This window comes from Rhea pennata, chromosome Z, assembly GCF_028389875.1.
Source record: "Rhea pennata isolate bPtePen1 chromosome Z, bPtePen1.pri, whole genome shotgun sequence".
NCBI lineage: Eukaryota > Metazoa > Chordata > Aves > Rheiformes > Rheidae > Rhea > Rhea pennata.
In genome coordinates, this window is record NC_084702.1 from 78064458 (window position 1) to 78080311 (window position 15854).

Here is a 15854-nt window from a genome sequence, read left to right on the forward strand (position 1 = left end):
TCTCTTTAGGTAACAGTAACTTATCCATGATCCGATTAGACACAATCACAACAGCAGATTTCTTGGATGTGATCGCCCACACCAAGCCATCAGCAAAGAATCTAAGCCAGAAGTACACAGCCTGGCAGAGAGAATTTGAGTCAGTTTGAAAACAAAACAAAACAAAACAAAACAAAAAACAAAAAAAAAACCCAAATACCAAACACTTATAAGATTTTTGCCATCCAAAATAGCATCTCTGCCTCCAAAGGATTGAATGGTGAGAAAGAATGAAATGCTACTGTTTTCAGGAAGGAGGACACAATGAGGAGTGCGAGGGGGAAATCTGTACCTTCCAAATTTGCAGTGGGGGGAGTGGTTTGGTTATTATTATTACTTATTATTATTTACTAGTCATTTTCAATGACCATTCTAAAATATTCTTCATAGAAGTAATGTAATATAATGGCAGAATAGCAGCTGCTATATAATGAACACTCAAGCATTAATTTTATGATAAATCTTTATCAAGTGATTGTTTTTCAGTCTCTATTCATTACAGTTTTCAGGTTTGGGGTAGGACTGGAGTAGAAAACTTGTAATGAAGTTAGATGTTTAGCCTAATTTTTCCACTCTGAGGGTCACTAAAGCATTATAAGCAGTGTAGCTTTACCAGCAGAGAGCTGCATAGGTGTTAATGAAGTAATTCAGGACCTTATTAGTGTCTTGTAAATTTAGTTGCTGCTATTTTAATTGGAGATAAAAGCCTTGATGTGCTATGTCTGTTATTCTCCAGTTGGTTTTGGGTATTCCCAAAGTGGAAACAGCAACATATCAGAGGAATTTGGGGATTTTGTGGAAAATTGGCATTATCTACACTAATCAGCTAGGAACTGGCTGGGTAGCCAGTAGCAGTGGTAAATCATAGACAGTTTGGAGACTTTTCTATTCATAAACATGGCCAAGCAACCAGTCTGTAAGACTGCCACGTGTCCTTCAAACAATGATTTTATTGAACTCCATATACTAATAAACATTTCTCAGGCTTCAGGGTCCCATTACTTCCCTTCTTTTACCCACCCTCAAGGCAGTTATCCTCTTTGCGTTTCTGCTAGTGTTCTCCTTACCCGGTCTTTTGGGGGGCGGTTGTTTTTCTGAGTATCACCGTCTCTGAAGAACTGACAGTCTTTTTTCTAGCATCATTCACATTTTCCAAAGTTTTTGGTAAGAAATTTCTTCACATGAGTTTGCCTATAGATCCACCATACACTTTTAACACAGATGATGTTCACCTTGTTACACATAAGATCTGTGCTTAGCACTATTACATTTTACAGGATACAACACAAATAATATCTGAAGATGGCCCTTATTATGTCCAGGGGTTTCTGTTGTTTCTTGCATTTCTACTGCAGAGCCTGCTCAGTCCATATATGTTTTGTCACTGACAGAGATTAAATCTCAGTAACCACCCACCCGATGAGATTACAGATAGACAATCTTTCATTTATGGAGAGTGTCCCACTCATTCACCATGATGGTTTTCCTTAACAAGAATCAGCAGAGCTCATTAACACAAAATTGTATTTTCAGTAAGGTTAATACTGCAGCAATATATAATTACATTCTAATATTTTAACACTCAGGAGCACTGTAGAACAAATGTAAAGGACTTTGATTAGTACAGTGTGTGAATGGACTAGAAAATATATTTACCATCATTACAAAGTTGGTTCATATTGGTGTATTTAACATGTGTAGGAAAAGCAACACATACTACAGAATTAAATTTCATTTTATAGCTCTACTAACCAACTGCACAAAAACTCAAATCTGTCCCCATGGCTTGTAAAGCATTTTTCCCATAATATTAGAAACAAACAAAAAAACAACAATAGTGAAATTTTGCAACTGTAGCATTAATAGGACCCTGCTGAAGTCTAACTTCAAACATTCATAGTTTCTAAGCCATTTAATACCAGATTTTTGTTTCTGTACCATTTGTTTTAGTAACAGCATCTAGTTGAAATATCTTAAAATTCTGTAAGTTTTGATTTCACACAAAATTTGAAGAACAAAAACCAGTGTCTCTTCTAATGAGAAGAAAAACATCAACAGCAGTTATTATTAATAATGGTGATATTTTAATTTAAAAGTCACCCCTAGATGTGCATAATCTCTACCTTTAAATTACAACAGAGCAGAGACATACTCAGTGAAAACAAACCCCGAGAACAGACCTAGCTGTTATTACTACAGGTTGACTAGGGCTCTGATAGTCTTTGTGCGTTATTTAATTGAGTATTTCCAGTAGGTTTTACAGTATCACTAATTCGATACAAGAATTTGATGCTTTAAGACAGGGTTTTAATCTGTTACTTTTTGAAAGCTAAAAACAAGCAGAACTCTGTGTGCCATGTTCCCTAATCAATTATGAACACAAGCTCTATTGGTTGTAGCCTTCCTGATGCTGTCTAACCTGCTGAGTGCCTCAGGTCTCTAATCGCATCCTCATGCAACCACTACAAGAAAAGGACTTTGCCGTGACTATGCTGTGGCCACAGACCAATCCTCTTTCCTCAGGGCTAGGTTTCAGGAGCATGCACTGATCCTGTGGCCTTTACTTTTGAAGCAAGAATAACGGGAATTAAGTGAAACAGAAGTTTCTTCAATCTGACTACTCCCTTTCTCACAGCAGATGCTCTAGGATATGTTCCACAGCCTCTGGGAAATTCTCACAGGTTAAGTAAGGAGCTGGACTGATTTTGTCTTCATCTGCTGGTCGATATTTACCTGTAACAGAGGAACAAAAAGATACATTTATAAAGCTGCTCTGGGTGACCTGTAAGCTTGATTTCCACTCCCCCCCCCAAAAAAAAACAAAACAAAACAAAAAACACTAGAGGCTCCTTGGATCAGAAGCAGCCAGACATGGTAGGACAGATACCCACCTGATGTTCTCATGGAACAGACATCTCACAGACCTTTCCTAAACAAACACTGAGATTTACTGAAGACTGCTCCAGGAAAGGCTCCAACTCAAAACTAACATTGCCTACACCCTGTTTTCAATCTTTCCCACTGCAATGACACTATTCTCCATCATTTGGGTTGTAGAGTCTTGAAATAACAATGTTATATCTCCCCTTCTGGCTTTTTTTGAGAAAGACTAGGATTACTCTCTTTCATTTTGAGGGTAGTGGACTGCGTGGCACAAACAGTTGCTACCTCAGAAAGACCTTACCAATAATACAGTATTACCACAGTATCGGTAATGTTGAGGGTACTTGTCAGTCCCTTAAGGTTCTGCTTTTGTTTGAAGCAAAATGGCATACACAAGTATCAGCGTAATCACTGGGGAACGTCATCAGAGTTTCTGAATGGTCAAAGGTTACATCGATATGATCTTGGTAATCTAAGATACCACGTTTTAGGTAAGTACCAGTTCTCCATGTTCTCTGACTAATGCTGGTATTTTAGTCATTGTAAAATTCAAATCTATAAGATCAGCTGCCCCCATCTACTACTTCATATCATCCTGCTATCAGTTAGGAGTCTGCACTCTAAACCTGTTGTTCAAACATTAAGTCCAATCCATGGCCCACCTTGACTTAATCACGATCTACTGCCTGACAGGCTGCCAAGCTGCCGCTGAGGAAATCTACCTGCTGAATTAATCCCAAAATGAGCTGCTCCATATTGATACATTTGGGGTCTCACAGCAGCCCCTGAGTGTACCGGCCTGCAGGAACAGCAGGCGTCTGAAGAGGCAACCTGGCGTCTGAAGGGCAAGATCAATGCACCGCTGTCTCCCGACAGGACAGATCCATCAAGTACTTACCGGTCCTCACTAAAATCCCACGCATGCCGGCGTTCTGGGCCCCTCCAACATCATCCCTGCAGTCCTGGGACAGAACAGGAGATGAGTTAGTGGCCACAGACATAGCTGGTTAGCAAGCGTTTTTAATGTCTTGTGCCTTCCGTGCCACTAATGAGCCACTTGAAAGTGTCTCATGGCAGGATGGACAAAACCTTCAGTTACCTACCACAGAAATGATTTTCTACATGCTTTTTGCCTAATCAAATAGCAAGGCCTAACCTCTGCGGGAACTGAGCTGCTAAGTCACTGGGTGAAGGATGGCGGAGAAATCTCATAGCCTCGGGCAAGATGTTTAGGGCTGCTCCAGCCCCCACTCAAGTCAGAGAGCTGACCCCAGGGGCTACACTCAGTCCTGCAAGTTTTGATGCTTCAATTTTCACCCTTCGTTAACTCCCAGTGCTTCTGGGAAGATGGGTTCAAGAGGCATTCGGAAGGCACCCACATGCAGCAGAGATGAGCACTGCGTTAGCGGGCAGGCAATAAGATACTCGGTCCCCACATACATCACCAATCATGACGGCCTCCTCTGGGGCACAGTCAGTCCCTCGTAAAGCTTCTAGGAAGAAGGTTTTCTCTGGTTTCCCCACCACCGTAGCTTTGGTGTCTGTCGCGTATTCCAGTCCAGTTACAAAAGGTCCAGGTCCCAGAGACAAGCCGTTCTTTTTCTTGAAATACCTGGCTTTATGTATAGCTATGAGAGGAGCACCATCTAATATCAACCTAGGGAACCAATGAAGAGGAAAACTCATAATTGTATTACAGGTATTTGCAGCTGAAGGCCTGAACCTGCTTTCATTTACATTGATGACAAGACTCCCACTGACACTCATTTATTTGGAGAGTTAAATAAAGTTCCTTCCTTTCTTTTCCCCAGAAACAGCTAATAAATCCCCCAAATAAAGAAACTATTATCTGGAGTATTTTAACAGTTAAGTATTTTTTAACTCCTTTCTGTATCTCTAGTGCAATTAGGATCATTTTTCTAAGCAACCCTACTCTTCACAAAGGCTAACATCCTATCATTAGGACCGATCCGATTTCCCTGTGCAAATATTTTAAAATACATCAACCATAAACAGTGGCTGTAGGTAGCAGCTTGACTGCAACAGCCTTAATTTCCTGTTAATCTCCCTGCCTTGACTGGAAAATTGTAAGGGAAGGAATAATTAAGAAACTACTGCTATTCCACCGATCTCAATCAGCTCCTTCTTAGCCTGCGCTACTCTGTCAACCCTGTAAATTCACTTCATAACTGCTTGTGGGCTCTTGTCTTACATTTGCCTTGTAAAACCTTTGTGTCAGAGACCATGTTTCCTTAGCGCACACAGTGCCTGGACCAGTGGAGCCACGATAACAAAATAACAACTAACAAAGGGGAGTTCATAGCGGAGGGAGGCTTGCTTTTGCAGAATTTGGGCCTATTCCACCAGTCCCCATCTTTGATTCTTCCAACTCTCTGTTACGTGCCTGGCAGTTTTTCTTTACAGTGGACATAGCAGCTACTTGTTCTGTTGCAAAAGAAAGTCCACGTAACTGCTACGCTGAATGAATCTTCCTGGTACTACCAAGCTCAGCAACGTTACTGCAGTCCTCCCCCATCCCCAGTTTCAGTTTCAGTGCAATAAAAGCCCTCTAGACAGCATCTATAAAAGCTGAATTTCCCTGCCAAACACTTCCCGTCTGATTTTACAGCACCTTCTCCAGGTCCTGCAGGCAGCTCCAGTCTTTATCACAACAGGTAGAAATGTAACTAGCATAGTGGAAACAGCAAGCTGGGTATAGAAGGGCACCACTGGCAGTTATCTTATGGAGGATTTCTTTTCCCCTTAACCATGTTTTACAAAAAAAAGACTCTAAGAAAAGAAACAAAATCTTGCTTTGTTCCTTTATAGCCTCTCTAGAGCCCTGCTGTGCCTCTGTTCAAAGAGGCTGGCTTAGGTTAGTTGTATGCTCCTTGGAGAATGTCTCGTCTTTCCCACATGTCTGCAGAGCAACCTGGGTACTCTGAGCAATACAAACACGGTAATACTTCATTTCACTTAATTATCACAAAGCACTTGTATTGAATCAATGCATTCCAAAGCAAGCTCAACAAGAACTAAGCTGGCGTGTGTATCTGCGAGCAGCCAGATATGTTCACAACAGGAGAATGCCTCTAGGATACAGAAAAAATTAATTTGACAGTGGCACCACAACCACTTACAGGAAGGATCTCACCTAGAGAATTCCTTTCAACGTGGCATCAAAATCCCATGTATACAAAAAGGGAAATTTATTCACAGTCATTTCAAATGGTGCATAGAGAATGATCTTTGTGTATCACGTTTTGGGACTCATATTGGGTTAGATTTATCTAACCTGATGTTGAATGTCAATAGAGTAGTTGCTTACCAGGTAATTAGTCATTCTGGGCTCTTCACAGTCAGTGAAAAGGAAAAAGCATTTCTAGGGCACCAGAAGGGCACTTTAGCTCTCCAAGCTGAAGTCTTTTTCTAGTTAGAAGTCATGAGTAGTACATTGAGTAGAATCTCAACATACTTGCTGAAAACAAGATGCTTCAAAAGAACTTACTAGAAATCCTACGTTAGGAGAATGGGGAACAATCTGCCCTAAATACTGGATTTTCCCTTAGCCTCTGAAAGATTAGGTCTCTGAAGACAGAGGTTTTGAACACAGAAGTCTTCTCCCTAATATTTCTCAAGATCCTTGTTTCTGTGTAAGCAGAAACATTACTTTTGAAATGTTACTAACCTTTTCACATCAATGCTTTTTTTTTTTTTTTCGTTTGTAATTGTCTTGTTAATGCTGTAATTAAGTTTAATTACAGATTGAAACCTATGAAACCCAGGGCTGGATTGCCTGAGACTCACGGCCCTCAAATCCACAAAGGTTAGTGGTTCCCTCTCAGAAATGGGAGAGGACACCACATTCCTCACTACGTAATGGGGATACTGCTACCACCCTCTTCTCTCCATATAGGAAGGAATTCCTCTCATACACAGGACACAAGGTCAGCATGAGACAACCATCATCAAAAAAACAGCGAGGAGGCACACACTTACCGAAATGCCCTATTCATCATCTCGTAATTAAAGTGCTCAGGAGCCAGTCCTACTACCACTGCATTAGGGTCATTCGTGGCTATCCCTGGAAAATCAAAAATGACATCACTGACTATTCTGAGTGAAATGACTTTTGTTCATACTTAGTAATACAGTCAGCCTTTTGCGTGGCTGAGTGATCCCCCAACTATCCATGCCACCCAAGCAGATGCATTTCCTACAGCATTTCTATTAAGAACAAGGGTCACAGTCTGTAGCTACATCTCAGCCTGCCCCTTTTCACAGAAGTTCATAGCTAACTGACCGTGTTCATGTCCTTTTTATAGAGTTCAGCACTGACCAATTCCCACTGACAATGTCTATTTGAGGTACAGGGAACTACAGCTTCTAAAGACAGGCATAGTCTTCAGTCCTTAACACTGTGAATAAATTGAAAACATTCTCAGCGCCCTTCAGAGAAAGGCTGATGAAAAATAATTGCCTTCTCTCAGTCTTCCTGCCCAAACAAACACTGGGAAGTCTAGATGAGAAAGTAAGAGCTAGAGCAGTTCCTAAGAACCTGCAGGGCTATCGCTCTGCTGGGAGCACAGCAAAAGGCAAAGCGAGTCACCAGAGCAAGAGGAGCCGATGGAAACAATCACATTTCCCCAGCAGCAGGCAAGACTCCATTTGTTAACTGACAGGTTTCAGTTACTGTCTTCCATGGAGTGAAGGGAAGCGTCAGTTCCTGACTTTCACAAGTAAAATCTTCTATGGTTAAACCAACTGGATCTCTGTCATTTGCCAAGCTAGGCAACAAGTGCGATTAATCACTTTACAACACAAATTAACATTTTTTCACATAGATAAATCACTTAGGTGAGATATATGTCTTCTAGAAATGAGACGCTCTGGAGGAGCATAATTGTCTCTAGATGGCAGTGTCACCTCTGAAGGAACTAGACATGGCTCTATAACTCTCTGAGGACAGGACCACGGCACAGAACCAGCAGCGCAGGCAGAGTGGCATCTACAGGAGACACAGGAGTACCAGAGAGATTTAGTTCAAATAGACTAAGTGGCAGCCGCACCGTGCACTTGCTGGAGTTTTTGTTCTGCCTTCACACAGCGCACACTCTACACCTTTACTGGAACAACCAGAACTGCTGTGTCTCCAGAAACTCACTGCAAATCACTGGTTGATGTCTCGTGCTGCATGTCCTTCTGTTAGCACAGACAGTAAAAAGTAGCACTCAGAGATGCCATGTGGTTTTGTGACACCACTTGAAAGCATCTGGGTCCATTAACCATGAATGGATTACATTCATCCATCTGTGACCAATTTTATAGAAAGATTATCCAAGAATAATTCAATAGCAGTCACTAACAGGGATTTAAAACATTCTCCATTGCACTTAAATGTTTCAAGAGCAGTCCCGAGGAATGTGAGCCAAACTGCTCGTAGGAAAAAGAAAAACTAACAAAGCAATCCATGCCAGATTCAGGCTACACACAAAACGCCTCCAATTTGCTGGTATCGCTGTCTTTGCCGTCTTATACAAAATCAGCATCAGCTACTGTTAAACTGATGGAAAGATCCCAAATTCATAGAGATTAAACTGATTTATCTATCTTAAGTGAAATCAGCTGCTGTCTCTGACCCAAGAAAGCCTTCCTGAGACACAAATACAGAATATTGCTGGGGGCATACTTCTCTACAATACAATGTCAGGTGGAACAGATTACCAGCTTTCACTGTTCTCATAGCCCATACAGGCTTTCTTCCTGCATACTCACCTTTCTGAAGGCTACTGAATAGACCATGGCACTAAAATTTAACAGAAAACGTCTACCTCCTAGTGAGATCAGAACCTACTTAAATCATACAACAGTAAGGATTTAAATTTTTAAGGGTGGGCGCAGTTGCAAATCATCCACATTTTCACTGCCCTAGGTTTAGATGAAAGACTATTCACTATCCAACAGACTGTTTTCAACTCCAAGCAAGCTAAAAACATGTTCACCTCCATTCTTCTTCTAATAAAGATATCGGATAAGTCAAGGATTAACTGTCCTAACTTCAGGCACCTGCCTGAGGTGTCCAAGTTAGAATATATCAGCTTAGGCTCCCCTTATTGTTGAGGGAGAGAGACACGCACATCTGAAACTCGAGCAGGTGTTAACCACACCTTTAGAGATGACAATCTGAAGAAATAAGAGTGATAAAGTTTCTATCACCCAATTAGGTATCAAAAGTACACAGAATGAAACCTAGATGTTCAATAATTCAAGCTAAACAGTAACTACCTGGAGATTTCACATTCAATAGCCATCCATTAAGAGAGAAAGAGCTTCCTGTGTCTCTGCATAAAGATTTTTCAGCAATTTGTGTCACTACTGATCTAGCAATACGCATGGGACACTTTGATCACTTTGTCATCTAATTTTGCCCAAAAAAGATCTTTGTGAGCCAGTAGGACAAAATGTGCTGCAAGCAACATGGGACCAACATCAGCTCGTAAAATTGCTTGGAAGTACTAGTTCTACAGGGACACAATCTCTGTACAACAGCAGGGGAAAACTTCTGATTTCCAACAAATTGACACATTTTTGTTGCAAATCCTATCCACATTGGTAGGTGGACTGACTCTCCAATGATCTAGTAATAAATACTACTTTCTACACTGGAAATTTTTTTAAAAAAAGTAATGAGTTTTATCTGAATTCCCACCCATTTGAAGGTTTTAGCCGTCATTTCCACTACTCCTCAAGCAAGTATGACGATCATGACTTTAGATTGTTTACTGTTACATTAAAAAGAACAAAGAATTTTTATGACCCCAGAGTTCCACCTTGTAGACTTTCATCAGGGCTAGCAGTAGTCTAGTGAAATTGCTAGACTATGAAAGAGAATATAGGTTACATACTATACATTTTGTACTCAAGAGGTAGCATAGTTTACAGTGTTGCAACTTGATTAGAATCTGCAGAAAAACACACTGCAGCTGCATGTTTCAGCTGCTTCTTTTTCTCTTCCTTTTGAGAAGACACAAGCTCTTCTTGTTCAGCCCCTTGCACTATGTACAGGCCCTGCAGAAAAATAATTCTGTTTTATGCAGGACAGCACAAATGCATCTGAAGGCTCAATCTTCCTACATAGGCCCATTTCAGTCCAGAGCACATCATGGTTACCCCTTGCCTAGAACTTAATGTGCTATCTTACTCTGCTGCAAGATTTCTGACAACTGTGGAAGACGCAAGCCCCTACCCTGGATAGCAGAGGTGAGTGACATGTCACTAGAAGTGCTGTTTACAACCAGTTTATCTTTAACTCTAAGAAGGCAGAGCAGTGTTCTACATGCTCATTCCTAAAAAAGGGAGAGTGCAATGTTTCCTCAGCTAGTGGTTCAACAACCTTCCCCCATACTGTTCTCCCACCATCTCACCTGTGAAATCAGGCAAGGCCTTATCATCCACCAGGAGAAGAGGCCGCACCTGCTTTTGCTCCAGGAGATTTCTGGCTGCTGTCAGAGATGTGAAGATCTCATTTTCCGCAATGTCAAATCCCAGTTTCGTGAGCCTCTCCAGCAGGTCTCTCTTGCACTCTTTTGTTGTGTTGGTCACAAAGCGAATGCTAACTGGAGCACTGCGGAGCCTGATGCAGAAGAGCAAAGGCCAGTTGGACAGATAATCCTTTTACTTACACACTTCATATGCCTCTTTGGGATTTAGAAAGGACTATCTGTCTAAAGGTTGTAGCTGAAAAGACTGCTTATGTCCCAGGCTACCGGTGCAACAGTCCAGAAGCATCAGGAGGTTGTTATTTTTTGTGTGGACTGGAGTGCAGTGTGAAACACAGGACAAAAATTACAGCTATGCTCTGCCTCTACCAGAAAAAGTCAGGAGAAAAATGGTGATTCCAAATTCCATCTTTACAGGATTAACAAAACCACCTTTGATCAACTGCAACTAGTCTGAAAAGCCTTCTAATTTAAACTGGATCATAAGTAGTCCAGCCCTGTGTTCTGGATTAACAGCATCCTGAACCAAAATAAATAGACAGAAGAACCTTGCTGCTAAATTACTATATTGAACTCAACATGCCTGGCAAATTTCACAGGAGCTGTAGGATGCTCTAGGAGCCTATGTTATCCGTGAGGCAATTTTATGTCAGCTTCTGCAGCCATTTCTCCCTTTACAGAGGAACACTGATCATCACATAAAACCACATTATTGCCCTACGCTGACAGTACATGCTACCAAATAACCAAATAATTTCAAGTGACAATTTCAATGGCATTTCCTTTTATTGTTCCCCCACCATCACTTTCTCCATTTGTTACTATAGAAACAAACACTGGCATCATAACTGCATGGAGAACATCAGAATAAAGTTGGTCAATGCTGGAGACTTGCTTGCACCTGTCACTTCTTTCCCTTGTCTGCTCTGCTTCCTGGAAAGACACACTGATCTTCTGCAACTATGAACCGGTTAAGAAAATAAATAAATAAATAAATAAGTGCTCTGTTTACCAATAAAATAGAAATTAAGATTTATGCTCCCAATATTAAGAGGCAATCCTAAAAATACAATCTATCCATTTGTTCCCAAGGCAAGCTGCGTTCCAATCATTTCAGGTTCTCTTTAGGAAGGTCAGTTACCTGGATTAGCAAAAAACATGAGTTTTTTTTTTCTTTCTTTCTTTTTTCAGATCTTCAAGCAGGAAGAGCTGGCAGTTCTTTGCAAGGAAATGACATCTGTTTTCCAAACTTGTGATCCTAAACTGAAGCAAAACAGAGCACTGGACAATCTCCATGTCTTATTTCTTCTCTAATTTTCCTGCCTTGCTCTCCCTTCCAGAAGCTAGTACTGGGCCTGCACGAGCAAAGCCCATAAGGAATCAAGCAGAAGCACAGCAGAAGGCAGAGAAGAATCAACTTTATAAACCATTGTCCATCTTCTGATTCAACAGAAATCCTTTCTATTGCCTCAGGGCAACAGAGCTCTGAGAGGCAGAGCTGTTCTCAAAATCATCCCTTTTATACATCCAGGGAATTTCCAGAATGCTAACTCTGATCCAGCACAAGTTCTCCCTGCTGCATGAAATACAGGTAGGCAGGATCCAGCGAATGAACGGGTCTGAATGAACACCCACCACTTCATGAGTTTTTACTTCTTTGCAGTCCTATGTCTTTAAGAGATAATCACTTCCACAGAATTATTGGTAACAAGAAGTGCAGAGTTTCCTAATCCATCTGCTTTCCCTCTGAGCAACAGTCTAGCTTTATAAAAATCTAAGCAGTCAATACAACTCCAGTAAAAACTTCTCGTGTTTAATTCATGCTTATTTCTCTCCCCTCATTAATTCTCACTGCTCCAGCATCTTAAGGTGTCCCCTGTCTCTCACCATAGTGGCATACATGACTTTATATTGTTTCTCTTCATTCTTTGCAAGGTGACTTCTTCAGGGAAACAGTGTCAGGACACAATACAAAGATCCCTGGCTCTGCATACCTACTTTGCTGCTGACTTGGCCCGTCAGTTAAAGTAAATCATTTTACTATGCCTCAGTTTCTGCAGACACTCCTTCATCAGAAGGGGTACTTACTGCACTGTTAATTAATATGTTGAGATTCATACCAACTTGTATGATCAAACACTCCCCAACTCAAAAAGTGAGGCTGTTTACCTAACAGGAAAAAAAAAAGGGAAAAGAAAAAGAAAATCTTGCCTGAAAGACCAAAGGAAATGATCATTTGGTAAAGGACACCTTTTTCACTGGGCCAAGTTATTCTCACTGTTATTCCAATCGAGCCCACCACAGGCTTAAGGGCTCACATGTATGATCAAGCTCCTGTAGTTAAACAAAGTACTGAGCATCTGCTGAACTGAAGTGACTTTGGTACACATGGGGTAATCCAAGTTAACTTAACAACCTTCCACTTTGGGCTAAGGCTGCAGTCTTGCATGAATTAGCTGAAATGCTCTGAATAATAAGTCTTTCCTACCCAGAAAAGACTTACAAAAGACCTAGCACACTTCTTAGGGAAACCGCAAGGGATCAGGTGGTTTATAGTAACATGTTAATGTCTAGGCCCTTTGCAGAGTTCTCCTGGTGTTAATACAAGTGCAACTAAACAGTAGAATTTGGCCACATATTTGCTTTTATATGTCAGTATAATAAGGCAGAACCTTCAGGCCTTTTTCACTAAAAGAAGCATCTTTGTGCAAACAGCATCGACACAACCCATAAGAGGAAATGGCAAAAGGTAGCTTGCCTTTTAAGAGCTTCCTGAGCGCCTGGCACAGCTGAGTCTTCAACGTGAAGTGTGCCGCTGAGATCTACCAAGACAGCTTTCAGCACACGCCGAACTGCCATCCTTCATTCCCCAGGGAAAAGGCAAATAAATGAAACAACAAAAACTGGTTAGCAGACAATGGATAATAAAAATAAGGAACTCGGTTAAGCGCCTCATTTGTGCCAAGCCCGGTATTACTCAGAACATTACTCGTAGTATTAAATGGGCCCCTTTAGACAGAGAGATAAAAGGCAGTGCTTAAAAAAAAATACATAATTGATGGGGTGGTATTTTCCCAAAGACTCTATATATGGAAATCAGGTGCTATTTGTTTTTAAGTGCCTTTATTTGTGTGTGTCAAAAAAATCTCTAAACAACTAAGACTGTTGGGAAGGGGATCATTACGTCTGGTATTGCTGGCTCAAGGCCTCAGCAAACATGTTTCAGCAAGTCCCACCGACACCAGTGCTGTTGTTCAAGCAAAGATAAATACTATACTACTAAGCAATGACACAGTGCTCTAACTATAATCCTCAAAACACATTGCAAATGTGACTATTATTAACTTTATTTTTGTAAGCTGGATCTACAGTGATCCAGCCCTGAACACAATTCAGGTGTACCAGTTCCTAGGCCCAGGCTACCTGCTAGCCATCAAACAAACTAAGGCAGATAGAATTGGGTCCTGAGCCAACTGATGAAAAGTGTACAGTGTGGATTTTGCAGGTGGCTAGTCTGGAAGTCATCAGGGCTCAAGGATATCCATCACCCAAAAGGATGACTGCCTCCTCTTGCAAAGGGGGCAGTCATGCAATCTTTCTACAGCGAGCTTGTGTGTCTTACAGATAAGTATAGGACACTAAGCCTGAAACAGAAAGCAGCAAAGTGTAAAGGCACTGGGGAAGAGAACATTGAGCTTCGGTGCAAACCATCTGGCTAAAAAGTTGTCTTCAAAAACTGGTATATGTTGATAAAACACCTGCTCTTAATGTGTTTTGCAAGTGCTGTACCTCCAGAGGTAAATTTGCTGAGCCATTTCTTAGCAAATGTCCAATATAGGAGCTTTTCTCCTGTTTGTCAGACATTACTTTCCAAGCTATCATCACTAGCAATCCATCAGGATTTTCTGTTGAGTTGTTCTGGTTACAGATGGAGCATGCAACATGTATGTACTTTTAAAAATATGCATAGTAGTCAGCACCATGACTGAAACCTGTCTTAATAAATTTAATTTTCTATCAGAACATTTTTATCTTTACAGACAGATTTATCAACTCCCAACTCACATGAACTTGACAGCTAAGGTACAATACACTGTGCGGACAACTTTATGAGATCCTACTTTCATTATTCCTGCTTGTTTCCCACAATAAGAAAAAATAAATGCTTATTTTATATTATGTCTGTTACCAGAAAGGCCAAGGTTACATGTCTATGATAAAGAACTGATAACAGAACTACTAACAGAACTACTTTAGCTTCACCAATATCACAGGAAAAGAGAGCACCAAGTTTCCAAGACATCCTCCCAGGGTAAAATCCTTAGCACAGATGAAGTGCCTGAGCGGAGTGGGATCTGGATGAGTCCGCAGCATCTCCGGGACACTAAACTCTCTTCTCTCAGGCCCTTCAGCCCCGGGGGGGGGACTCAGAGCACTGAGGGGGAATAAAAAGCTGATGGAAGCACATGAGAAAACCAGAGGACTGCAGAGCGAGTGTCCTGCATGGGCAGCCCAGCTGAGGGACAGGCTTCCCCACCTTAGCAGAAAATAGGGTTTGGGGCTCTTTTTTTTTTTTTTTTAAAAAAAAGGAAAAAAACTCTTTTTACCCTGCTGATTTTCCTGTTGATAGTCTGTTTATTCAGGCTGCAGGTAATTCCTCTGCAGGGACAGTTTCCAGCATTACCTAATTCAACACAAAATGAAGCCTGCAGTCCAGCAAGCCCTAAAAAAAACAGAGAAATCACTGAAATTAATCACTGACCTACTACTGCACATCAGAGAGAAGAAGTCTTTCTCTTGGCCGCTCTCCCCACTGTCAGCGTCTATCCGTATATGGTTTTCCCCCCCCATATTCTGTCTTTTTAAAGACGGCTTCTCCCCTGAACATGGGGACAGACCCCGCGCTACCCCTGTTTTCCTGACCGCCACAGAAAAGCCCTAGGGAAAAAAAAAGCACTTGGGGTTTCCCAAAACGCTCGTTACCGGAGCGAGGGAGGCTTTAGTGACTGCAAAGACCTTGTGCTCCACGACAGCCTTTTAGGGTGGCGATACGAACGCTTCACCCGGCGGTTACTGACAGAAAACGCGCAGAAAACGAGGTAAATACCCGCAGAGCGCGTCAAGCGCAGCTCTGCCCAGCGCCACGCCCCCCTCCCCCGCCGCGATGGTACCGCCCGCCCGCCAGCGCCCGCACACCGCGGGCGAGCCCACTCGGCCAGGGAGGGGGGACGAAACAAAACGGTACACTCCCCCCGCCCCTTCCTTCGCCCACCGCGCGCGTGCTAATCTGGCGCCGGCCGCCCGCTCGGCCCGCAGTGCCGCTGCGCAGGGTCCTACACCGGCCGGGGCTGCCCGCGCAGCGCCTGACCCGCCCGGCATCGCCGTTCCGCGCAGGGCCCCGGTACTCGCCGACAGGCAGGGTGGCGGGCAGCC

At 42.1% G+C, this 15854-nt stretch overlaps 2 protein-coding genes across 5 annotated transcripts in view; one reads left to right on the forward strand and one right to left on the reverse strand.

Annotated features, from left to right (window-relative positions):
* The window catches only part of KATNAL2 (katanin catalytic subunit A1 like 2), a 30931-nt gene extending 29902 nt beyond the window's left edge, over positions 1-1029 (forward strand). For both annotated transcript variants that reach the window (XM_062599063.1, XM_062599064.1), the window contains exon 16: positions 10-1029. In XM_062599063.1, the coding sequence (XP_062455047.1) occupies positions 10-149 (140 nt within the window). In that variant the 3' untranslated portion in view covers positions 150-1029. The remainder of the gene's footprint in view (positions 1-9) is intronic.
* HDHD2 (haloacid dehalogenase like hydrolase domain containing 2) lies at positions 972-15744 on the reverse strand. 3 transcript variants are annotated; one of them, XM_062599066.1, is made up of 8 exons: positions 15694-15744; positions 15029-15144; positions 13180-13281; positions 10347-10555; positions 6922-7006; positions 4363-4579; positions 3821-3884; positions 972-2772 (listed from the first exon to the last, which is right to left on the reverse strand). In XM_062599066.1, exons 3-8 carry the CDS (start codon positions 13278-13280, stop codon positions 2669-2671), a joined length of 780 nt encoding a protein of 259 aa, XP_062455050.1. In that variant the 5' UTR covers position 13281; positions 15029-15144; positions 15694-15744; the 3' UTR covers positions 972-2668. The 3 variants fall into 3 exon arrangements, with proteins under 3 accessions (XP_062455050.1, XP_062455051.1, XP_062455049.1); XM_062599067.1 differs by lacking the exon at positions 15694-15744 and adding an exon at positions 15438-15660; XM_062599065.1 differs by lacking the exon at positions 15694-15744 and adding an exon at positions 15405-15660.
* Positions 15745-15854: the final 110 nt, after the last annotated feature.

What these genes read in the sequence shown, in the direction of transcription:
- HDHD2 (XM_062599066.1), bottom strand. Translation starts at nt 13,280, where the DNA reads ATGGCAGTTCGGCGTGTGCTGAAAGCTGTCTTGGTAGATCTCAGCGGC. An exon ending in GGCCTTGCCTGATTTCACAG is followed by an intron (nt 7,007 to 10,346) that starts GTGAGATGGTGG and finishes TTGATTTTCCAG; the next exon opens with GGATAGCCACGAATGACCCT. An exon ending in TGGGATTTTAGTGAGGACCG is followed by an intron (nt 2,773 to 3,820) that starts GTAAGTACTTGA and finishes CCTCTGTTACAG; the next exon opens with GTAAATATCGACCAGCAGAT.